Genomic DNA, 26250 nt, shown 5'->3' with positions numbered 1-26250 from the left:
AAGTGAGTTTAGCAATGAAAAGTGATGACTAAATATAGAAAGTCATTGAATAAAAAAAAAAAAAAGATGTTATATTAACAACAATAACAAAAGGGTAATTATAGCATACATCCTACTAGCATACATCCTACTACATCCTACTATTTCCTAGAGCCTAAGACTTTGGTGACTACTATTCCCAAAGTCTTAGGCTCTAGGAAATCCTGGAAAGCAAGGCAGGAGGTCACCTTGCAGGGGGGGCAGGGCTGGCTTGGGGCTGGGGGCCTTCCTTCTCAGCCCACACCCAGCAAGGCTCCTGGTAGGAAGTACGTGCTCAATAAATGTTAGTGAAGAAGCCCTGACGTTTCCAAAACTAAACAGCAAAGAATCCACACACATAACTCATAAGAGTAAACACAATTCAGTAATGTGCAAACATGTCCAAAGCATCAGTCACGGAAACGAAAGATAAAACAGCAACAAGGAGTGGCCTTACACCCGATACATTATCAAGAGCTTTAGAAATGTAACCCCCAGTGGTGGTGAAGTTGATATTGAACTAATGATTTAAATAGAACTAGTGGGAATGTAAACTAATGCATCCCACTTGTAAAATAACTTGGCAAAATAAAATGCCATAAAACGCTTAAACACTTTCAATTAGTCTGCTCTAGGAATCTGTCCCATCAAAATAATGAAAAATTCAGAAACCAAAGTTACAAAGATAGACATCACACTATTGAGGTTAAAACCCCATGTAGAGGGACTTCCCTGGTGGCGCAGTGGTTAAGAATCCGCCTGCCAATGCAGGGGACATTGGTTCGAGCCTTGGTCCTGGAGGATCCCACATGCCGCGGAGCAACTAAGCCCGCGAGCCACAACTACTGAGCCCGCATGCCACAGCTACTGAAGCCCGCACGCCTAGAGCCCGTGCTCCGCAACAAGAGAAGCCACTGCAGTGAGAAGCCCGCGCACTGCAACGGAGTAGCCCCCGCTCGCCACAACTAGAGAAAGCCTGCGTGCAGCAACAAAGACTCAACACAGCCAAAAATAAGTAAATGAATGAATGAATAAATAAATACATTAAAAAAAAGAAAAAAAACTCATGTAGAACCATCTTCGCGTGCAACGACAGTGGAATCCTGGGTGCTCATTACAAATAATAACACATCGCATCGGACCTAACGTGTTTGTGAAATAACATTAAAAGAAACAGATGAACTGATTCATGGATGAACCTGAGAAACATTGTCCTAAGTGAAAGGAGCCAGACACAAAGGGCCACTCATCGCATGATGGCATCACATTCAGTGTCCAGACAGACGCGTTTACAGGGACAAACAGGAGATGAGTGATTACTGGGGCCGGCGGGGAGGGGCATCGGGGCGTGACTACGAATGGGAAGGTGTTTCTTTCTCGGGGAGATGGAAATGCTCTAAAATTAGGTTGTAGTGATGGTTGCACAACGCTGAGAACATACTAAAAATCACTGAATTGTACGCTATAAAAGGATGAATATTATGGTATGTGAATTTTACCTCAATACGCTGTTGCATAAAAAAGGGTAAAATGCAAGTTTTATGCAAATTGTGATAACAACTACATAAAATATGCAGGGACTCAGGCCCCAGAGCACACACTCTGGGGCCAGCTAGTGACTACTGTAGCCCAACCCCCAGGCCCAGGTCACCCCGGCACATGGAGCAACAGGGCGTAAAGACGTGGCCGGGACTTGGGGGCACACAGGCGCGTGGCACGTGCTCAGACACACAGCCCCATGGGTACCCAAGCGCCCAGGGTGGACAGCAGGAGCCACGGACACACTGCCTGGACCACAGATGCCAGGCCCACAGATACCAGGCCCACAGATGCCAGGCCCACAGATGCCAGGCCCACAGATGCCAGGCCCACACGGCGCACACACATCAGCCAGTCCCTGTGTGGAGTCCCACCCGCACGGGCACCTGAGCTTGGGGGGTGCTCCCGGCCACGTGGGGTGGGGGGAGGTGGCAACACCCGCTGCAGTGCTGGCCTGGGGCCCTGACCCTGACCCGGGCACCCCCCACCCGCCCAGAGTCTGGGGTCTCGGCTGGGTCTTTGTAGCTGCATATGAAACATACTGGCTAGAAGGTCACGCTGCCTTTCAACCTGTGTTTCACGATGGGGGCTCGTCCTCTGCCCTTCCCCAGGCTGGGGGCTCCTCCTCAGGCTCCCAACCCACCAAGTCAGCAAAGGGAGCAGAGGCGCCCAGGACAGCCTTAGTCTGGACTGCTGAGCCTGCACAATTGCTACTGGTGTCCCTCTGACTCTCAAAAACACCTCAGTTTGGGCAACGAATCAGCAAGAAGGACCTGGGGTGCAGGGGCCACCCGACCCTTTGAGATGCTGTGACCCCAGCAGTGGTGGCTTTGGCTCCAAGTCGGCCGAGCTGAGCAGGGCCCCGACCCCGCTGGGGCCCCAGGCGGGACGCATTTCAGCGGTGCCGCTCAGCCCCTTCCAGGGAGCTCAGGCCCTGCCGAGCAGGGGGCTGGGGCGCCATGTCCTCCCCTCCCAGACGTGAGCACCCCGGGCTCCGCAGGGCTTGCCTGGGAGGACCTCAGCCCTGGGACACCAGAGCCAGGACCCTGGAGCAGGTGGCCGGGGTTCAAGTCCAAGCCTGGGTCCTCCTGGTCACAGGGAAGGCACGGCCTGTCCGGTCCCTCACCTGAGACATGGAGGTGACAGCGTGAGGGTCCCGTGGCTATGGTGACGCTGCTACGAGATGACACTCAGAAGACGTGCCCGGCAGCATCGGGACCCACCAGCACTCAGGGGCAGCGGCACCAGCGTCCTTGGGGCCGTTACTACCGTCATCAGGGAGGGGGTGGGGCGGGCTCCAGGGGAAGCCAGGAGCACCTGCTCGCCCCAGTCCCGGTTCCCGCTGGGCAGGTGCCGAGTCCCCAGGTCAGGCCCGGGGGGCGGGTACCCACAGCACCCGCCCACGGCCCAGGGAGACACGGGAGCTGAGGGCAGACGCGTGGCAGGGGAAGCACCATCTCCAGGAACTGCTTTGTCACTGACTTTCCAGGTGCTGGCTCTTGGCCAGGAGGCTGCTGGCTGTTGCCATGGAGAGAGCCTGTGGGTCTCAGCCTCCTCCACCCTCCTCACCCCACCCCCCACCCTGGGCTGAGCATGAAGTGCAGGCCCCCTGCACTAGAGGCCCTGAGCCTGCTCCAAAGCCCAGAGACACCAGGCAGGGCTGAAGAAGGGCCAGGCCTGGCATGTGCGGGCCGCCATGCCAGAGAACATGACATTCACATCTCATTCAAATAAAAACATCATGGGCTGTCTACCACGTGCCAGGGACTCTCGGAGGTCAGCACCATTAGCCCCATCATACAGAGGAAGAAACTGAGGTTCAGAGAGCACATCCAAGTGTCCAGGCTCACAACCCAAGAAGAGGTGGAGCTGGGACATGGCCCAGTGCCTCGTGCCCCACATGGTTACACACAGTGACACACACTGACTCATGCTGAGGTCAGCCTCACACGCAACAGACGTTGTCGTAGTCACTGCCCAAAGCACAGGAAAGTCCAGCCACACGTGATCATCCTCCCCAGCCTAAATCGGGCTACAAGACAGGTGGGGACCACACAGAGTGGACAGAAAGGGTTCCAGGCCACCAGCTTCTTTGGGGCACAGTGGGTGACCATCGTAGGGATGCTCTACAGCCCCTCCCTGACCATCACCACCCCCAATCTGTGCTGGGAAAAGATGGCCCCCAGATGGACATTGTGCCCTTAGACTGCCTGAAGTGCTCTGTCCAGCTTGAAAGAGGCCTACTACTTTGGTCAAGTGCAGCAAAGCTCCAACCAGTGAGGTCACTGTGACCCAGGACACTCACTCGCCGCAGCCATGGAAACCCCAGGAGGAGATGCCTCCAGGTCACTGCCATCAGACCCCTCTTTTTAGGGTAAATTTTACTCCTCCTGAATATCCTGAGGGTCAGGGTAGCTAGTGGTTAGGAGCTTGGACTTTGGCTCAGTCTAGCTGGAATCCTTACTGGTTCCTGCAGAACAAATTTCTGAGCTTCCTCAGTCTCCAGTCTGTAAAGTGGGAGCGTTACCCACCCCCTGCAGTAATGAGGGGTCCTGCCAATGAAGGTCGAGTAGGAAACTGGGACTTCTACCCCATGTAGAAGTCACAAGGCAGAAGACCCCTGCCTCTTATGGGTCAGGATCAGAGACTCAGCTAACAAAGGGTTAAATAAGATCCAGAGTCTCAGAAAAACATGTGGAAATGTCCAGGTTTCAATCAAAACTCATTCATCAAAAAGCCAGGAAGATCTCAAACTGAACGAAAAAAGACAATCAGTAGATTCCAACACTAAGATAACAGAGATACTAAAATTATCTGACAAAGATTTTGCAGCAGTGATGATAAAAGTGCTACCGCAAACAACTGCAAACATGTTTGAAACAAACCAAAAAAAACAGAAAGTATCATGAACGATGTAAAGAAGAATCAAATGAAAATTTTATAACTGAAAACTGCAATAACCAATATAAAAAGCTAAGAGGATGGGCTTGACAGCAGAAGAGAGGGAACAGAGGAAAGAGTCAATGAACTGAATAACAACAGTACAGTATGAATGTGAACGACAGAGAGAAATTAGGCTGAAAGATGGAGGAGGAGCAGTGGGGGGAGGGGAAGTAGAAGAAGAGAAGGGGGGGAGGAGGGAGCCTCAAGGACCTATTGAGTGACTCCCAAACAAAATAAACTTAAAGATATCCACAAAACACATCATAGTCAAACTTCTGAAAACTAAAAACAAAGAAAAAAATCTTGATTGTGACAATTAGAAATTTTAAAATGGAATAAATTAGGTGATAATGGACTTATTTTCTGAGGAAGGATAATGTTATTATAGCTACATAGGCCAGTGCCCTTATTCTTAGAACACTAGGGATGATACTTCATAATACCTACAACTTTTAAATGGTACAGCAAAATATATAATACAGGAAGGAAAAGGATTGCAAAATTAAAATTTATTGAATTTAGGTGGAGCATATACGTTGTTCATTGTACTACCCAACTATCCTCTGAAAACTTTCATAATAGAAGTGGATATATATATATATGAATATATATATATTCAGAAGAGCCAGAGAAACACATCCCTATAAGGGAAAATAATTCAAAGGACAGTGAATTTCTCATCATAAATCATGGAGATCAGAAGGAAGTAGCACAATATTTTCAAATGCTGAAAGAAAAGAAGTGTGAACCTAGACACCAGTACCCAGCAAAAATATCTTGCGGGAATGAAGGAGAAATCAGGATATTCTCAGATGAAGAAATACTAAGAGAATTTGTCACCAGCAAACCTATTTTCAAAGAGTGACTTTAAAAAGTTCTCTAAATAAAAAGAATATGATCAAAAAAAGGAATCATTGACCATAAGGAAGGAAGAAGAATGGAAAGAATAAAAATAAGGGTAAATATCAATACAGTACAGTTTCCTAAATTATGTTTTCTAAACTATGCTTGTGGTTGAAACAAAAATTATAGCACTCTCTGATGCAGTTCTAAATACATGTAGAGGGGCTTCCCCGGTGGCACAGTGGTTAAGAATCTGCCTGCCTGGGCTTCCCTGGTGGCGCAGTGGTTGAGAGTCTGCCTGCTAATGCGGGGGACACGGGTTCGAGCCCTGGCCTGGGAAGATCCCACATGCCGCGGAGCGGCTGGGCCCGTGAGCCACAACTGCTGAGCCTGCGCGTTTGGAGCCTGTGCTCCGCAACGAGAGAGGCCCGCGCATCGCGATGAAGAGTGGCCCCCGCTTGCCACAACTGGAGAAAGCCCTCGCACAGAAACGAAGACGCAACACAGCCAAAATCAATCAATCAATCAATCAATCAAAACATACGCATCTGATTCAAGATCCTCATTAAAAAAAAAAAAAAAAAAAAAAAAAAGAATCTGCCTGCCAATGCAGGGGACACGGGTTCGAGCCCTGGTCCGGGAAGATCCCACATGCCACAGAGCAACTAAGCCCATGCGTCACAACTTCTCAGCTTGCGCTCTAGAGCCTGCAAGCCACAACTACTGAGCCTGCGTGCCACAACTACTGAAGCCCGCGCGCCTAGAGCCCGTGCTCCACAACAAGAGAAGCCACCACAATGAGAAGCCCACACACCGCAACGAAGAGTAGTCCCTGCTCGCCGCAACTAGAGAAAGCCCGCACACAACAATGAAAACCCAGTGCAGCCAAAAATATAAAATAAATGAAATAAATAAATTTTAAAAATAAATAAATACATGTAGAGGAAATATTTAAGATAATCACACTATACATTGGAGAGGATAATGGGACATAAGTTCCATAAAATTTCTATACTTCACTCAAACTGGTAAAACTACACCAACAGACTGGGATAAATTATGTATATATAATGCAATACCCAGAGCAACCACTAAAAATCCTCTACAAGGATACACTTAAAAATACTATAGATAAATCAAAACGGAGTTCTAAAGTACATTCAAATAACCCACAGGAAGGCAGGAAAAAGAAATCAAAGAAATAAAAAACAGAGAGCTCAAACAGAAACAAAAAATAAAATAGTGGACTTAAGCCCTAACAGAGCAATAATTATATTACACGGAAATGGTCTAAATAAACCAAATAAAAGACAGAATTGGTGTAACGGATTAACAAATATGATCCAACTATATGCTGTCTATAAGAAACTCACTTCTAATATGATGATGCAGGCAAGTTGAAAGTAAAAAGATAAAAAAAGATACTTCATGCACATATTAATCAAACAGAAGCTGGAGTGACTACAGTAACATCGATAAAGTAGACTTCATAGCAAATAAAACTACTAGAGACACAGAGGAACATATAATAATAAAGTCTACCCAGAAGACACAGCAACACTAAACATGCACAGGCACACCTGGGATATATTTTGGGTTTCGTTCCAGACCCCCACAATAAAATGAGTATCACAATAAAGGAAGTCACATGAATATTCTGGTTTCCCAGTGCATACAAAAGCTATGTTTATACTATACCGTAGTCAACTAATTGTGCTATAATAGTATTATGTCTAAAAAAATGTACATACCTTAATTTTAAAATATTTTATTGCTAAAATATGCTAACCATCATCTGAGCCTTCAACAAGTCATAATCTTTTAGGAGTGTTTGAAATATTCCAAGAATTAACGAAATGTGACACAGAGACAAAAAGTGAGCCAATGCTTTTGGAAAAAATGGCGCCAATAGATCTGCTCTATGCAGGGTTGCCACAAGCCTTCGATTTGTGAAAAAACGCATTATCTACAATAAAGTGGAGCTCAATAAATGAGGTGTGCCTGTATGTACTCAACAACAGAGCCACGAAATATGTGAAGCAAAAACCAATAGAGCTGTAAGGAAAAATAGACAAATGCACAACTATAAATGGAGACCTCAGCACCCACCTTGACAACTGACAGAACCAGACAGAAAATCAGCAAGGATTCAGAAGACTTATTAACACCTTCAACAAACAGGATCTAATCCACATTTATAGAACATGCCACACAAAAACAGCAGTGTACATATTCTTGCCAAGTGCCCATGAAACATAAACAAAGATAGACCATATCTTGAGCTTAAAATAAACCTTACCAAATTTAAAATAACCAAAATCATACAGTGTGTTCTCTGACCACATGGAATCAAGCTAGAAATTAATAACACAAAGATACTGGAACATCTCCAAACATTTGGAAACTAAACAGCACATTTCTAAACAATCTACAGATCAAAGAAAAGTCTAGAGGAAAATTTAAGAACACATGGAACTGAATTGAACTGCAAATACAGCATACTAAAATGTGTGAGACACAGCTAAAGTGTACTGAGAGGCAAATTTAATATGCCATGTGCATACACTAGAAAAGAAGAAACGTCTCAAATCATGCATCTAAGCTCTCACCACAAGAACTGAGAAAAAAAAGAGTAAAATACACCCAAAGCAAACAGAATGCAGAAAATAATAAAAATAAGGGCAGAAATAAGTAAAACTGAAAAAAAAGAAAGAAAAAAATCATTGAAACTAAGAGCTGGTTCTTTGAAAAGATCAATAAAATTGACAAACTTCTAGCAAGACTAACCTAAACCTCCCAAAAGAGAGAGATCAAGAGAGAAGACACAAATTACCAATATAAGAAACGAGACAAGGGTTATCACTACAGACCCTGCAGACATCAAAAGGATAATGAGCGACTACTGTTAACAACTCTACACACATAAATTTGACAATTTAGACTAAATGGACTACGTCCTCAAAAAACACATACTACCACAACTCACTCAACAGGAAATAGATAATTTGAAGATCCCTATAACTATTAAGGAAATTGAATCCATAAGTTTAAAACTCCCTAAAGGGGCTTCCCTGGTGGCGCAGTGGTTGAGAATCTGCCTGCTAATGCAGGGGACACGGGTTCGAGCCCTGGTCTGGGAAGATCCCACATGCCACGGAGCAGCTGGGCCCGTGAGCCACAATTGCTGAGCCTGCGCGTCTGGAGCCTGTGCCCCGCGACGGGAGGGGCCGCGATAGAGAAAGGCCCGCGCACCGCGATGAAGAGCGGTCCCCGCACCGCGATGAAGAGTGGCCCCCGCTTGCCGCAACTGGAGAAAGCCCTCGCACGAACCGAAGACCCAACACAGCCAAAAATAAATAAATAAATAAATAAATAAATAAGAAAATCCTTTAAAAAAAAAAAAAAAAAAAAAACTCCCTAAAAAGAAATCTCCTGGCCCAGTTGGATTCACTGCAGAATTCTACCAAATATTTAAAGAAGAATTCACAGCATTTTTACACAATGGCTTCCAGAAAATAGAACAGAGAAGGGAACACTTCCAAATCCATTTTTGGAAGCTTGTATTATCCTGATATCAAAACCATACAAAGACAGTACCAAAAAAAAAAAAAAAAACAAAACAAAACAAAGCAAACAAATGACAGACCAATAGCCCTCATGAATACAGATGCAAAAATCCTTAACAAAATACTAGCAAATACAATTCAGCAATATATAAAAAGGAATTATATACCATGACCATGTTTGTTCCAGGAAGTAAGTCTGGTTCAATACTCAAAAATCAATCATTGTAATCCACCATATTAACATGCAAAGGAAGAAAGAGTCACATGATCATACCAATGCAGAAAGAGCATTGGATGAAATCTGACACTGACAAGAAGAAATCTGATTCATGACAAAAAGTCTCAGAAAAAAAGGAATAGAGGGGAACTGCCTCAGTTTAATAAAAAGCATCTACAAAAACCTACAGCAAACATTATACTTAATGGGGAGAGTCTGAATGTTTTCCTCCTAAAACTGGGAACAAGGCAAAGGTGTCCACTCTCATTCAACTTAGTACTAGAAGTCCTGGTCAGTGTAATAAGACAAGAAAAGGAATGAGAAGGGAGACAGATTGGAAAGAAAGAGATAAAACTGTCCCTATTTGCAAATGACATACTTGTCAACATAGACAATTCCAAAGAATCTTAAAAAAAAAAGAAAAATCTCCTGGAACTAATAAGTGCATTCAGCAAGGTTGCAGGATTAGAGATAAATATACAAAAATGTACTGTTTTTCTATATACTAGCAGTGGACATGTGGACACTGAAATTTTAAATATAATACCATTTGTACTCGTGCAAAAATAAAAGAAAAACTTAGATGTAAATCTAACAAAACATGCATAGCTCTTGAATCCTGAAAACTATAAAATACTGATGAAAGAAGTCAAACAAGATACTGTAAAACTCTTAGAGGAAAACATAGGAAGAACACTCTTTGACATAAATCACAGCAAGACCTCTTTTGACCCACCTCCTAGAGTAATGGAAATAAAAACAAAAATAAACAAATGGGACCTAATGAAACTTAAAAGCTTTTGCACAGCGAAGGAAACTGTAAACAAGACGAAAAGACAACCCTCAGAATGGGAGAAAATATTTGCAAACGAATCAATGGACAAAGGATTAATCTCCAAATATATAAACGGCTCATGCAGCTCAATATTAAAAAAACAAACAACCCAATCAAAAAATGGGCAGAAGATCTAAATAGACATTTCTCCAAAGAAGACATACAGATGGCCAAGAGGCACATGAAAAGCTGCTCAACATCACTAGTTATTAGAGAAATGCAAATCAAAACGACAATGAGGTATCACCTCACACCGATTAGAATGGGCATCATCAGAAAATCTACAAACAACAAATGCTGGAGAGGGTGTGGAGAAAAGGGAACCCTCTTGCACTGTTGGTAGGAATGTAAATTGATACAGCCACTATGGAGAACAGTATGGAGGTTCCTTAAAAAACTAAAAATAGAATTACCATATGACCCAGCAATCCCACTGCTGGGCCTATACCCTGAGAAAACCATAATTCAAAAAGACACATGCACCCCAATGTTCACTGCAGCACTACTCACAATAGCCAGGACATGGAAGCAACCTAAATGTCCATCGACAGATGAATGGATAAAGAAGATGTGGCACATATATACAATGGAATATTACTCAGCCATAAAAAGGAATGAAACTGGGCCATTTGTATGGACCAGAGACTTAATGGGGAGAGTCTGGACCAGATGGACCAGAGACTGTCATACAGAGTGAAGTAAGTCAGAAGGAGAAAAACAAATATCGTATATTAACACATAGATGTGGAACCTAGAAAAATGGTACAGATGAACCGGTTTTCAGGGCAGAAATAGAGACACAGATGTAGAGAACAAACGTATGGACACCAAGGGGGGAAGTGGTGGGGGGTGGGGGTGGTGGTGGGATGAACTGGGAGATTGAGATTGACATGTATACACTGATGTGTATAAAATTGATGACTAATAAGAACCTGCTGTATAAAAAATAAATAAAATACAAAAAAAAAAAGAAATCAAATAAGGTCTACATAAATGGAGAGACGTACCATGTCCACAGATTGGAAGACTCAATATAGTAAAGATACCAATTCTCTGCAAATTAACACACAGGTTTTATACAATTCCTGTGAAGATTCTGCATATACATTGACAAAATTATTCCAAAATTTATATGGAAGCAAAGAAATTAGAATAGCTAAAACAGTTTTTTTTTTAAATTTACTCTTAAACACTTTTTTTAAAAAAAGAATAAAGTGGGAGGAATGAGTCTGCCCAATTTTGAGACTTAAATAGTTACAGTAATCAATACAGTGTGAAACTGGTAGAGGGATGGACACACGGATCTACGGAACAGCAGCAGACCCACACAAACATGCCCAGCTGACTTCTGACAGAGACACAAAACACTTCAGTGGAGGAAATACACTGTATAGCCTTTCCAGCAAGTGCTGGAGCAACTGGATAGCCACGCACAGGAAGAAAACAAACAAAAAAGAATCTCAACTTAAGCCTCACTCCTGATACAAAACTAACTCAAAATGGATCCCAGACTTACACATAAAATATAGAATGATAAAACTTTCAGAAAAAAAGAAAAATAGGAGAAAATCATCATGACCTAGGGCTGAAAAGAGTTCTTAGACTCAAAACCACAAGCCCTATCCATAAAAGGAAAAACTGATAAATTGGACTTCATTAAGATTCAAAACTTTTGCTCTGCAAAAGTCCCTGTTATGAGGATGAAAAAATAAGCGACAGATTGGGAGAAAACTGACCAGTAACTAACCATCCAATTAGAACCTGAGCAGAATATATGAACTGACACTTCCCCAAAATGGAGATACAGATGGCAAATAAGTCCATGAAAAGATGTCCAACATCACTGGCCATTAAGGGAATTCAAATCAAAACCACCACGATGTATCACTGCATACCTATCAAAATAGCTAAAATAAAAAATAGTGACAACACCAAACTCTTGTGAGGATATGGAGAAACTAGATCACTCATACATTCCTGGTGGGAATTTAAAAAACTGTAAAATGGTACTGCCACTCTGGATAACAGTTTGGTAATTTGTTAAAAAACTAAATATGCAACTGCAATACAGCCCCGTAATTGCACTCCTGGGCGTTCATCCCAGAGGAATGGAAACTTATGTTCACACAAAACCTGTGCATGGATGTGCAGAGCAGCCTTGTGGGTGATATTTCAAAAACTGGAAACAACCCACATGTCCTTCAACAGGTGAATAGTTAAAGAGACAATGGGCAGTAAAGAGAAACAAAGTATAGACACATGCAACAGCGTGATTCAATCATCCTCAGAGAGTCATCCTGAGGGAACAAAGCCAATCCCAAAGGCACCATTCCATTTGCATAATGTTCTTAAAGTGACAAAATGATGGACATGGAGACTGGACTGTGGCTGTCAGGGACTGAGAAGCAGTGAGGTCAGAGGAAAGTGGGAGCAGATACAAACGGGCAACAGGAGGGGTCCTGGTGGGGATGGAGTTTCTGTGTCTTGACTGTACCATTGTCGACGTCTTGGTTGTGAAATTGTGCTACAGCTTCACAGGACATCACCCTCAGAACCCTCCCTGCATATTGTGCATCTACAATTAGCTCAAAATAAGATATTTAGTTTTTTAAAAGGGGATGTTAATAACAGCATCTAGCCCAGGATGGTTGTAGGATGATTACGTTAGCAGACCAGCCAGCACGCAGGAAACTTCATGGAAGAGTCAGCTTGTACCTTTCGTTCTCCCTTCCATGTCTCAGGAGCTCACGCTGCCCACCTCCCTCTGCCCACCTGCTCTGGTGCTTTCACCAGAGGGCTCTGCACCCCCACTGCCCACCTCCCAGGCTGGGGACCCAGAGAAGCACAAGTAAGTGCACCACCCCAGGGGTCTTACCCCCTGGAAAGAGCCCCTCATGGAGACCGAGTCCAGGCCATGTGGGCAGGGACAGGGCTGGAGGGGTCTCGCACGTGCCTCTGCTGTGTCCTTGCATCAGTGTGTGTTGCAGGGCTGGCCGGCCTTGGACTGTACCCCAGTGGAAACACTGTGCCCCAGAATTGATTCGGTGACGGGAAGAAGGGAGCTCTTGCTTCACGCCCGTCCCCTCCCCATCACTGCATTCTCAGAACCCAGGCCCGAGATCGCAGGTGCAGGGCCCGCAGGCACAGGGGGTGGCAGGGCTGGCGGCTCCCTTGGGGATTCCCACCCTCAGACCGGAGGCTTCACCATGCCCAGGACACCCCCGGACCTCCCCCGGGCTCAGCAGCGCCCCCCGACCCCTGCCCCGGTCCAGGCTGGAGAGGGTCCTAGGGTGGGCGGGCAGCCCTGCCTTCAGCCCGTCCTCAGTGCCTGGTGCTGCGGTGTGTTGCCAGGCCCGGGAGGCTGACAACAGACCTGGAGGAGTGAGAAAGGGCCCACGGCCAGCGGAAGGTGAGGCGGGGAGGAGGACGCCGGCCCTACAGCCGCCTCGCCCGGGCCCACGACACGGCGGCCGCACCACAGCCGGGCCAGGAGCCGCACGATCGCCCGGGTCAGTCACGTGGCACCCTGTGCCCGTCGGGGCCGGGGCAGGCTCCCTGCTCTCCCAGCTGGATTCCAATCCCACAGTATTTGCCGCACACTGGGAACCGGGGCACCGAGGCAGTGGGGCCAACGGACGCTCATCAGAGGAGCCTGGGGTCTGAGCACAGCCTATTATGGACTAAACTGTGTCCCCCCCCCCCAAACTCCTGTGTGAGGCTCTAACCCCCAGAGGGGCTGTATTTGGAGACGGGGCTCTTAGGAGGCAAATGCTTAACAAAGGTCATAAGGATGGGCTTTAATTTAATAGGACGAATCTAACCGAACACGAAGAGAACCCAGAGACCTCTGCACACACGGAGAAGCAGTCCCGTGAAGACACAGTGGGAAGGCCACCGCCTGCAGGCAGGAAGAGGGCCTCGCCTAAAGCAACCCTGCGGGCACCTTGATCTCGGGCGTCCAGCGTCCAGACGGTGAGACGGTGAACGTCTGCTGTCTCAGCCCCTGACCCCCGTCTGTGGCCTCTGTTACAGCGCCTGAACTAACACAGCTCTCAGGGGGAACGTCCGTCAGCAGGGAGGGGCTGTCACGGAGCCAGCCGGTAGGGAAGCCCCTTGGGGCGAGGAAAGGGCAGAGAGGCCCGCCAGGTGGGGACGGGGAGTGGGGGGGGTGAGCTGAGAGAAGACAGACACACAGCCCATCCCACAGGAAGCAGGGGGCCCAGCCGTGTGCACGGGCTCTTTCTCTCCGGGAGGGGCTGTAGTGTCGGGGGCTCTGAGAGTGGCCCCCCCGGGGGGAGGCTGAGACCCAGAGAAAGAGGGGCACAGTGGGGCAGCAGCGAGGCGGCTGGCTGCATGAGCGACAGGACACCCAGGCGCCTGTGACAGGTGACCTGCGGGATCTGCGAGTTCCAGGTCCGTGTGAGTGCAGATGGGCTGCAGGCGGTGGGGAGGCCCTGGGTGGAGATGAGGCCTGGCCTGCCCATCCCTAGAAGGACTTGCTCTCCCGTCCCCTTCCCCAGGCCAGGGACCAGCTTTGGCTCCAGGCCTAGTAACCCAAGAAGACATTAGCCACCATTCTCACCTCCAGGTGAATCTGCAGCTCTGGGCTCAGCGGTGTGAAGTGGGGGTGAGGGGAGCCGCCTGGAGCTGAGCGGGAAGACAGAGCCCAAGGCCCAACTGCCCCGCCCACCCAAACAGCTGCAGGTGTATCCACCACCCATGGGCAAATGCTCCCGCCCTCCCCAGGCATGAACTTGACCTCCTGTGACCTCTGCAGGTGCACTAGGCACAGGATACATGGATAGGTGAGCAGTTGCCCCGGGCCACCTCTCAGAGGCACTCGGGGCTTGGCATCCTGTGGGCACCAGGCGGCGGCAGCCCCAGGGGGCCCAGCACCCAGGACGAGAGCCGGCAGCGCAGCACAGCTCGGCTGAGCTCCAGGTCTGAGGCCGGGCAGGCTGCACTCCCTGTCCTGCCAGGACCCCCAGGCCCTTGGAGCTGGGCGGTGGGGCCTCTCCCTCAACACATGGGGTGGGGTCTGCAGGCAGCGGCCAGGAGGGGCCTGGCTCCGGCTCCCCACACCCTTCCAGAAGAATGACAAGAACCCTAAATCAGAGGAAGACGGGGGAGGAGGAACGGGGGACGCAGAGACACAAGCAGGGGTGTAAGCTGCTCCTCCGTAAACACCCAGCGGCGAGCGTGAGGAGGGAGGCTGGGATCCCCCCCCGACCCGCCCGCCTCGGGGGTCACACAGCCCAGCACGGGGCTCCAGGCCTGTCCCCAGGGACTGACAGGCCCCGTGGGAGGCCACTGGCAGGAGGCAGGCACCTGGGGGCCGGGCACAGGGTGCCTCCCCCCAACTCCGACCCGGCCACACAGCACAGGAGGCCTGCAGAGCCCGGGGCCGGGCCTGCTCTGAATCGTCAGTGAAGCCTCGGGGACGCTGCCTGGAGCGTAATAATGGGGGCCAGACAGCCCCCTTCTGCCGCTCCAGGGGCCACTTGTCAGAGCTCAGGCCCCTCCTCTGTCCCGACCGCTTCCAGCCTCAGGTGGGGATGGGAGAGAAAGTCCGGCAAACCCCCAACCTGACCAGGCATCACAGACCCCGCCTGCAGGACCACAGTCACAGGACGCAGGAGGAGCCCGTGGGCGGCAGCTCCAGCCCTGAACGCGAGCTCTAGTGCCCGCGCTCGGACACGCCCTGGGGTCGGCCCACGTCCAAACCCACTGCAGCTGGTCACTCAGACACGGTGTCCCTAGTCACCTCAAACATGGGCACAGTGTCACCCACGGCGAGGCACAGCGTCCCTGGCTGCCACACGTGGACACAGGGTCACCGCGCACCTCGGCCCGTACCTGCTGGCCCCTCCTCGCCCAGGGCAGTGTCCTCCGCGGCCCGGCCTCCCCACAGCGCTCTCCCGCGCCCTCTGACCAACTTCGCGTCCACGCCCAGTGCAAACGCCTCTCCCTAGCGGCGCCACAGGACGCCCAGGCCAGGGAGGGAGGACCCGGAGCTCTAATTACAGGTCCTGGAGAGAAATCCCGGCTTAATTTGGAGTGAAATGAGAGGCTGTGGTTGGAAATGTCCCCTTGAGGAGTCACCTGTCTGAGCTGGGACACGTTTCTCTGCTGTCCCTGAGGAAGGCTCCAGGCTGGGGCTGGGGCTGTGACGGGGGCAGGGACACCCATGGCCTCGGGGTCCTGGGGTCCTCTGCCAGCACAAAGAGGTCCCCGGGCTCTGAGGGGACCCTGTTGCTGCCCCTACTCCCAGCTGCCATCAACCTGTCAGGACCGCAGGGTGGGCCGGGGGCTGCCGACGGGATGGGGAGGGCGGAGGTGGTGACGTGGGGACACACCAGGCTGGGGACGCGGGTGCCACACTCGGGGGTGCCAACGGGTTTCCTGAGGACAATCAACCAGACCAGCGCTTCCTGCAGCTCCACCCCAGTCCAAGCCCCCTCGCCTCCCTGGGGCACTGCTCCCCGCCCAGGACCGGCCCCTGCACCCGGAGCCCCCCAGCAGGCCCCGCGGCCTCCCTGCATCCTCACCCTCCGCCCCCTCCCGGGCTCCGGACACCTCTGCTCAAGGTCCTTCTTAGGGACCTTCCCTGACCCCCGTGAAGGGGAACTTGACCGCACCCCGCCCCGGCCTCCTGCTCCACCGCCCCGCGTGGCAAGAGCCTGGCTCCCCTCGTCCACCCAGGACATGACTCCAGCGCCCTGGCTGCGTGGCCGCTACTCCCTGCCTCCCGGACCTGGCCCGTCTGCACACAGGCTCTGGTCCCCACCTAATTAAACCCTCCGCCCCTCCCCTCCCCACTGCCACTGCCCAGTCCTCTGCCGGCTTTGCTGTAAAACTCCCTCAAAGGTGGAAGAGCTGCCCCAGGTGCTCACCACGCACCCTTCCCATTCCCGCGGGACCTTCCCCTGCAAGCTCTCGGGAGACCCCATCAGCCGCACGGTGCTCAAAGCCGCGCTCAGCCGCCCATCCTCCTCTCGCTCCTGCCTCCTCGGCACCGTCCCCACCCACCTCACCAACGTATCAGCTCTGGGGTCCCGGGGCTCAGTCGTGGGCAGCTTCTCCTCCAAACTCCCCACTCCCTGGGGATCCTGTCCGGTCTCAGGCTCTCAAGGCCACGGATACACCTGTGTCCTGGTATTGACACCGCCAGCCAAGCCCTCTCCCCAAGTATCTAGATGGCTCATCCCCTCACACCCCTCAAAAGTCACCTCACCAGCGAGTCTCCTCTGACCACCGACACCAAGCAACAGCCCCCCAGTCCACACCGCGTTCTCCTTGAGCCCCTTCCTACATGGGAAGACGAAGCACGCTACCGTCACAGAAGGAGCGGTCTCCACCGCACACCTGCCCCCAGGCGCCGTGATGCGGCCGGGACCTGCCCTTGCCGAGCCTCTGCGCGCCGAGAGGACACAGCGCGGAGCAGGGAGACGGGGCCCCCCAAGAACGCAGCCCACAGGGCAGGCGCCTGGGGGTCTTGTTCACTGCTGTGTCCTCAGCACCGGGCAGAGGCTCAGTGAATCTGAATAAATGAGTGATCAAGGGACGGTGAGTGGGCGGGGCCGTGCCGGGCGGGGCAGCTCGAGGAGCTGGAAACGCGTGGACAGGACGGAGGACAGAGGGCGGCAGGCAGGGCAGCCCCTCACCTGGCTCCGTGGCCAGGACTAGATGCTGTGCCCCCTGCAGCACCGAGCGTGCACCCAGGCGCAGTTTACAGGCGAGTACGTGAGGTTGAGAGGCCTCCCTGATGCAGGGAGCGGCCCTCGTTCCATCAGGGCCCTCCCACAACCTGCGTGCCAGCCTCAGAAGTAGAAGGGAGCCCAGCTGGCCTCCGGGGACAAGTCAGCACCAGGGCCTCCCCGGCCAGAGCCCTTCCCCTCCCCACCATGGGCCTCCGGCCCTCTGAGCACCAATTAAGTCAACCCTAATTAAAAACAACAAAGTAGGGAACTTCCCTGGTGGCGCAGTGGCTAAGAATCTGCCTGCCAATGCAGGGGACCCGGGTTCGAGCCCTGGTCCAGGAAGATCCCACATGCCGCGGAGCAACTAAGCCCGTGAGCCACAACTACTGAGCCTGCGCTCTAGAGCCCGCGAGCCACAACTACTGAAGCCCGGGCGCCTAGAGCCTGTGCTCCGCAACAAGAGAAGCCACCGCAATGAGAAGCCCGCGCACTCCAAGGAAGAGTAGCTCCTGCTCGCCGCAACTAGAGGAAGCCTGCGTGCAGCAACGAAGACCCAACACAGCCAAAAATAAATAAATAAATAAATTTTTTAAAAAGGGAAGGAGAAATAACGTCCCCCCCTCCCGCCATGGCTACCCACAGGGACCTCAGCTCAAGAGGGCTTAGAGTTAGGCGTTCTTCCCTGGGTTCCCTGGGGCAAGCACTCACCCCAAAATGGACCAGGGCCTCCCTCCATCACGCACCACACACACACACACGTGCACACATGCACATACATACAGGCACACACACATACAGGTGCACACACGTGCACAGACGCACATGCGCACGCATACATGAGTACACACACAGGTCACGAGTCCCTGGGTGCTGCAAGCAGGAGCAACAGAGCAGCTCCCGCACGTGACTCTGGGACATAGATCACCCTCCCCATCTGGGGGCTCCCCTCCCAACCCAGCGCCACCCCTGGGGACAAGGTGCAGAGAGAGGGAGCCTGGAAACCATTGGTGCCAACGCACAGCGAGAGCAGAGACTCCAGGACCCAGATGAGAGACACAGAACAGGCAGAAAGAGAAAGGGACAGAGGAAGAATGAGAGAGAAAAAGCAAAAAGACACAGAGAAACAGAGACGTCGAGAGGCAAAGAAATACCGAGAAGGCAAAGAAGAGATAAAGGGTCAGTGAGGCAGAGAAGATTAGAAATGGGGAGACAAAGACCAAGAGAGTAAGACAAGGAGACAGGGAGGGAGGGAAAGAGAGACAGAAACAGGGTTGGCGGGGTAGGAGAGAGGCCCACGTGAAGAAGAGACAGAAGCGAGGAGAGGTAGGAAAGAGGAGGTGGAGAAACAGATGGACCGAGGTCAGGATCTCCAAGTCTGGGCTGGGGGCAGAGTTAAGGTCTCGGGACCCTTGGGATCCCCCTGCTGGGGCTCCCAGGAAAGTGAGCCCATCCTCTTCTCTCTTGTGCCCCGGAGAGTGTCGTCAATGGCAAGAGAGAACAGCCACCCTTGGAGGTCTCTCCCAGCCCTCACAGGGGGACGGGGCTCCCTGGACCTGGAATCAGGACATGTTTGTTGGGAGACCCAGGGGTCCTGCCAAGGGGTCGGTGAGGGCTCCTGCCTCCCCGCCTTGCTCCCAGCAGTCCAAACACTCAGCACCATGGACAGCATCCCCAGAGGCGGGGTCCCACCATCCCACCCAGCTCCCAGCTGGCCCAAGCACAGAGCACCCTAGCTTCAATAGCCCATTACTTCAGCAGATGCTCCCTGACCCTCCTGGGGGCCCTCCCAGAGCTAGGCTCTGGGGACACCCAGAAAAATAAGACGCCGTTCTTATCCTCAGGGACTCACATCTAGAGGGAGAGAGAGATGTAAACAGCCAGCGACGCTCCTCGACAGCCCGCGCAGTGCCCACTGGACTGTGGGAGCACCCTGCCCTCCGAGGGGCCACGCCCACCTCCAGACCCCCACCAGCAACATCGGTGGGACCTCAAGGGCTTTCTGTAAAAGCCCCCGCTGCCACCGCCACCGAGGGCAGCAGGCGGGTGTGGACGGCGCACACCGCACCGCAGGACCGCGCGGCTCCCGGCTCCCTTCCCTTCTCGGTCATTAGGAAAAAGGAAAGGAAAACAGCAAGATGCCCGGAGAGCCTATTATATCCGATTTCAGCGGCACCCGCCCCGTCACAGCCGGCGACGGGCCGGTACCACAGGCGCAAAGACCGAAAGGGAAGCTGAGGCACGAGGCCCACCAGCCCCTCCGTCACCTCCAGGGAGAGACCCTCTGGAGGCGAGGCCACCTCAGCTCTGGCCCGTGCCAGGCATGCTGCAGGCACCTCTGGGGCCAAGCCACCGGCGGTTCGAGCAGACAGCGGGGCAGGCCCCCCAGGACGGGGCGGGCGAGGGGGGCCTCATTCGGGAGCCCAGAGGCCATTTAGCCAAGTCTGTTTGTCCTCACATGCGGCACAGGACAGAGACCTGGCCGCAGCCTCCTGCCCCTTGGAAGGAGTGTTCTGGGCCACAGTGGGGCTCCGAGCCTCCCTGGGACCACAAGGTCCCAGAAGCAGCGGCTGCAGTCCGCCAGGGCGGGGCCTCTGGGACCTGGGCTGTGCAAACAGGCTCTGTGGAGCAAACACCTAAGCGCTCACCCCCAACCCCAGCCCAGCCCCAGCCTCAGCCTACTGGCCAGAGGAACAGGGCGGAGGCCCTGAACACCCATCAGGCAGATGGAAACACTATGGCCCCGAAGGCTGGGGCCTCCATGATGAAGAGCAGGGCATTCTACCCGCCCTCCAATGCAGCCCAGCCCAAGTTGACTTTCTGGATTTCCTGGGTTGTTCGGAAACCACAAGCTGGCAATTGTTAGGGCCACCTGAGGAGGACAGTGGGTGGCAGGACACACTGATTAAGCGCCTTCCTGGAACCAGAAACTGTGACAACACACCAGCACGGGCTCATCCAAGCACAGCTCCAGGAAGACGTGCCCGAGAACCCTTCCGGCAGGAGATCCAAACACACAAACGTGCCCCCCAGGTCACGGGGCGACAGAGGCAAGGCTGGAGCCCAGGATTTACAGAATAAGGCCCAGAGCCCTCCCCTGCCCTGGTGACCTGCCCACAGCACCAGCAGCTCTGTAAGCAAGCCTCGCCCGAGGACAGAGCACCGTCGACGGCCCCTCAGCCAAGGTCACAGCCCAGGCACCTCCTGGGGAGAAACAATGCCCGTCCCACCAGCACCCACCCCGTGAGGACCACCACGAAGCCGGGGCCTCCAGCGTGCCCAACCCCGCCCCTCGCAGAGGGCACCCCGGGCCCAGCACCCACCCCGTGAGGACCACCACGAAGTCCATGACGTTCCAGCCATTCCGCAGGTAGGAGCCCTTGTGCAGGACGAAGCCCAGCGCGATGATCTTGATCCCGGCCTCGAAGCAGAAGATGCCGATGAAGTACGGCTCCGTGTCGTCCTGAGGAGAAGCGCAGAGCAAGGTCACCACCGCCCGGGGTGTGGCAGGCGAGGAAACCCCCCACCACCCACAGACTCGTCTCTTCCATCACGGGCCTGTTTGATCTCTGCCGAGTTCCCCTAACAGGGCAGGTGGCCCTGTCCCCGCGGCCAGCGACACCCGATCACAGTAGGAAGGGGCTCCCACCCCCGGAAGCCCTGCAGCAGGGGAAGCAATAACAACAATAACAAAATTGGGGGGGGGTTTCCCACAATCACTAGGACAATCCTCATGATAACACCTCACATGCATTCAGCACTATTCTCATCCCCATCCTAGAGGAAACTGAGGCACAGAGAGGTCAGGAACTGGGCCGGAGACTCACAGCTTGCTAGAGGCAGAGACAAATCCTAACCCAGAGGTGACCTGGGTCTGATCCTGGGCTCAAACCGCTACGGGGACAACGGCCCAACTCCCGAGAGGACAGCCCAGGACCCACGCATCCCTTCAGCACACACCTTCTGGAGAAGCAAAACATGCACATCTTGGGGGGAGCAAGCATGGCCGGGCCTCAGGGAGCCTCTGGAGGGCGAGGCATCCAGCTGGGCGAAAAGGAAAGGAATTCCGGGCGGAGGGAACAGTGTGAGCAAAAGAATGGGGACAGGAGAGGGCAGGGCCGACACGGGCCGGGACCCTGGTGGCGAGCACAGTGGGGATGAGCTGCGTGCACTCGGAGAAGACACACAGACGGGGTGGAGAGTGACCAGGGGCATCACGCACTTGGGAAGGGTGGCAGACAGAGCCTCCGTGCAGGTGACCCGCAAGCTGGACCAAGGGGACACAGGGGGAGGGTCAGCATGGGAAACAGCCTGAGTGCAGACCACGGACACAGAAGTGGGCAAAGGGGCAGTGGGAAGGTTCTGCCCTCAGGACTATGGGAGCCATGGGAGGACTTGTCCTCCGAAGGCTGCTCTGCCAGGGAGGGCTCGGGCCTCAGGGGCCAGGGCCCAGCCTCCCGGGGCTGCAGGGGAGGGGAGGGCCGGACTGGTTCCCTGTGGGTGTTGCCAGTTCCCACTCAGGACCAGCAGCCTGAGCCTTCCTCCCCAGAGAAGCCTGGCCCTCCAGGGCTCTCCCACCTGACCTGGTGAACCCCCAGCCTGGCGTCCACCATGGCCCAGTTCTCCTGTCCTACCACCCTGATGCTGACTCACGAAGGATCATTCCCCGGAGGCTTCTGGTCTGGTTTAGTTGGAGGGTCCCCTCTCCCCGAGAGAAGAGGCCGCTGACCACCTGCCCTGGGTTAACAGCTGGGCCCCAGCAAACAGATGTTCACAGAAGCCTCTGGATACACAGAAGAAGAGCAAGCCAGCGCCAGGAGACGGGGCGGGGGGGGCGGGGGGGCGGGGGGGCGGGGCCCCTCCCCAGACCTTCCCTCACAGCTCTTCCCCCAGCCCCACCCTTGATCACACTTGGCTGAGGGCTGGCTCAGGGCAGGGGTGAGACTGCAAGCCCAGGGCTCCAGCTGAAGGCCACTCAGGAAGTTGATGGGTGTGTGGGAAGCGGAGCCCCCAGAGACAGGGAGCTGTGGAGGCCCCCCCCCCCCCGGCCAGGCTGCCCCTGTGCCACACGGCCCCCGCCCAGGCCGCTGCGTCCGGCCTCCCACCCATCTCAGGGGCCTCCAGGCCTCCAGGGGGACACGTTCTGCTTATTCTCCCAACAGCTCAGCCCCCACCTCCTACAAGCGTACCGACCCCCATCACCACAAAGCAAACCCGCCCTCACCTGTGAGGCAGGAGCTCAGACGTGGCTGGACACACGGCTGGCCTACTCAAGCCTGCTTCCGGAACCTGGCTGCTTGCACACTGGCCTCCCTGCCCCCCGCCCCACCCCGGCCTGTTTCCCTCTGGCCCCACCCCTGTTGGACTTCCTTAGAGATGTAACCACACCCTGTGGCCTGGCGTTCAAGGCTCCCTGCCGGAAACCCCAGTTCCCTCTCACTTTCACCCTCTTCTCCGGCCTCCAGAGTGGACCCCCACCACCAAGCATGTGGCAGGCATGGGGCCCACAACACCAGCAGGAACCTGGGGCCCAAAGAAGGCGAGTGACCCTGTTCGGCTCCACACCTGGGCAAGAGTCACGCAGGGACCACACCCCACTCTGCCCGGCTGTGCTGCCTTTCACACTCCTCCTCCCCCCGAGCCCCACAGCAGAAGCCCCTCCTGGCCGTCCCTGCGCCTGGAGAAACGACTGCCCCGTGATCCCCCATCTCCTGGCTGACCACCCAGGCTGTCACTTCCCTGCCTTCTCGTGGTGCCCACCCAACTGAGAGCACCCCCAGGGCAGGCTTACTCTGTCTCCCCTTCCCCACCCCTTGGCCTGGAGTTCAAGGCCTATGCAGAGCACTGAACAGGCCCTGTTTCATCGACGCTTTTCTCCACTGAAGTTAGGGCAGGAGCTTGGACAGAACCGGTCACTTGCCAGGGTGTGGAAAAGAGGGATCAGCCTCTGGCTGCCCGGTGCCTCCTCGGGGACCTCAGGACCTCCAGCAGCTCTCCAGCCAGGCCCCACGCTCCCTCTCCAATGCCCGCACCTGCTCTTCCTTCTCTCTGCTCTGAAGCTCGGTCTCTCGGGCCCCTGGGAGCCCACACCAAGCCCAGGCAAAGGGGCCAGGGCAGCAGGGGTGGCTGGGGCTGGGGGACATAACCTCACCCTTGAAATGGGGCTCACCTCCTCAAGCAGCACCCTTCCCCCTGCCCCAGCACCTCCAGACACCCTGACCTGGCATCCTGACTCCTGTGGGTTCTGTACTCCAACACGGGAAAACACAGGGGTCTGGGGAGCTCCGGGCAAGAGTGGGTGGAAGCGATATTCGGGACGTTTGGGAAGAAAGCCTGGGAAGGAGTGCTTCCCACGGGAAGCGGCGGGCCCACAGGGAAGGGATTCCAAGCAGAGCCAGGGAAGACAGCTCTGAAGGAGAGGCTGACAGTCCCGAGACCAAGGGCTGCACCCCGGGGGCCGAAGACTATCACAGCCCTGCAGGGAAGGGTGGGCAGCTAGCCCCACCCCCACTCACGGAGCCCGACCCTCCTCAACCTGGGCCATTATGAACGCCCTTCCCACACCCCAGCTTTAGCTCTTAGTTTCTTAGTCCGTGTGGACTGGACAGGTGTAGGGGTGGCTAGCGGCACTGGGCAGAGCAGCTGCCGGCTAAAATGGCCCCTCTGAAGCCACCCTTCCCCAGCAGGGGCTGAGCTGGCTATCCCACTCTCCTGGCCCTTCAGGGAAGTGCTAGCTTCCCGGGTTCTATCCTTTTCCTCCACTGAAGGAGGGGGAGCTGCCCAGACTACCCTGCCCGAGGAAGCTGTGCCCGATCACGGATCCTTAAAGGGTCGTGGAATCAGACAAGCTGCCGCCACCCCACGCCCCGCCCTCAGGCCGGCCGCCACCGCACTCACCAGCCGCTCAGACATGGGCGTCTTGTCTCCGTCGGGGAGGTGCTGCTCCAGTGCCAGCACGATACAGTTGGCGATGATGGTGGCCAGAATCATGTACTCAAACGGAGTGCGTGGGTTAAGGACTGGCCAGGAGGCGCCAAAGAGGAGAGGCGAGGAGACCAAGGCCGACAGCGCGCAGTGCAGCAGCCGGGGCCAGGCCGCCTCCGGAGGGGCTGAGAATGACCGGGTCCGGAGTCCACCCCGCCCTTCCCGCCCTCATCCTCGGGGCCGCCGCGAGGGACGCCTCCGCAGTCGCGGCCACCAGCCCCTCAGCACGTCCCCGCGGCCGTCAGCACCGCGGACAGCGCCTCCGCCGCGGCTCCGCCCGACTCCCGCGCCCCGAGGGAGGGGGCTGTGGGCCCCCAGCGCGCGGCTGGAGGAAGGACCCCGCGCAGGCGCACACTCCCACCTAAAGACACACGCAGCCACATGTACCTACACAGGCACGTGAGCATACATGTACCGAGAGTCCCGAACGCACGCACGCGCAGCACCGGGTTCATGCTAAGCGCCCGCACACACGCAGGCACCTGCAGCCAGGCGCGCGCACGGGCTCGCGTCCCCCGGGTGCTCACACCTACACAGACACCGATTCGCCCTCGGGTGCCCTCCAGGCTGGCCGCGCGCTCTGCGCCCAGACCGTGGAAGCGAAGGGACGAGCCCAGGGGCAGGGGGCTCCGCCCAGCGTCCACCCCGCTCCCGCGGCCGCTGCCACCACGACCACACACACACACACACACACACACAGAAACACACAAACACGCACGCACACGCTGCGCGCGGAGGGGGCCCGGAATCCGCCCCGCCCCCTCCTCGCCGAGCCGACCCGATGCACCTCTCCCCAGGGCGCACCCTCCTCCAGCCCCGGGAAAGATGGCCACTGGGCGCCGCACGCGACCGGCCCCCGCCCCGGCCCCCCGCCCAGGCCGCCCCTCCCAGACCCGGCGAGGCGCGGACGCCCGACGCCGCACCCGTGGCCGTCCCCGCGACCTCGGGCGGCCCCCGGTCCCCGCCCGGCCCGGCCCCCGGCAGGATATGGCCACTCGGTGATGCGCTTGGCGTATTTGCGGACGACGTTGTCCTCGCTGAAAACGAAGAGCGAGCGGTTGACGGTGAAGCAGTTCTGCTTGACCGGGATGGGGTTGTACAGCGCCATGGTCCGCGCGCGCTGGGCGATCGACTGCTTGTAGAGGACCCGCTGGCCCGGCTGCAGACCCCCAGGGCCCGGGCCGCCCGCCCCGCCGGCCCCGCCGCCCCGGGCCCGCTCCCCGCCGCCGGCGCCCCCATAGCGGCCGCCCAGCTCGTCCCCGAAACGGACCATGGCTCCCGGGCGCTGCGCGCATCCCCCGGCCCGGCGGCCCCGCGGAGATGGGAGGGCGCGGGGCGCGCCTGGCGCTCGTAGTGGAGCAGCCGCGGAGCCGCCGGACCCACACGGGACCTCGCCCGGCAGACCGCCGCCGCACCCGACTCTGCCGCCCGCACCACGCCCTATAAGGGGCCGGTCACGTGGCAGCGCCCGACCAATCCGCGCCCGCCCCGCCTGCCTGGATCCCGCCCGCCCCGCCCCCAGCCGGCCGCCCCCGCCCTGTCCCCCTGCCGGGTCCGGCCGCCGGCCCTGGGGGCTGCGCCTCGGCCCTCAGCTCCTCCTGGGCTGCG

At 54.9% G+C, this 26250-nt stretch overlaps 1 protein-coding gene across 1 annotated transcript in view; it reads right to left on the bottom strand.

Moving 5' to 3' along the window:
* Positions 1-26037, bottom strand: part of CACNA1B (calcium voltage-gated channel subunit alpha1 B) — a 186297-nt gene extending 160260 nt beyond the window's left edge. Inside the window, exons 1-3 of the mRNA XM_057548592.1 lie at positions 25632-26037; positions 24556-24661; positions 20982-21121 (exon numbers count right to left, since the gene is read on the bottom strand). Coding sequence (XP_057404575.1) covers positions 20982-21121; positions 24556-24661; positions 25632-25915 — 530 coding nt within the window. The 5' untranslated portion in view covers positions 25916-26037. The remainder of the gene's footprint in view (positions 1-20981; positions 21122-24555; positions 24662-25631) is intronic.
* Positions 26038-26250: the final 213 nt, after the last annotated feature.

This window comes from Balaenoptera acutorostrata, chromosome 6 (assembly GCF_949987535.1).
Source record: "Balaenoptera acutorostrata chromosome 6, mBalAcu1.1, whole genome shotgun sequence".
In the NCBI taxonomy this organism is placed as follows: domain Eukaryota; kingdom Metazoa; phylum Chordata; class Mammalia; order Artiodactyla; family Balaenopteridae; genus Balaenoptera; species Balaenoptera acutorostrata.
Note: the sequence above shows the minus strand (reverse complement) of the source record. Positions and strands in the feature narration are given on the sequence as shown.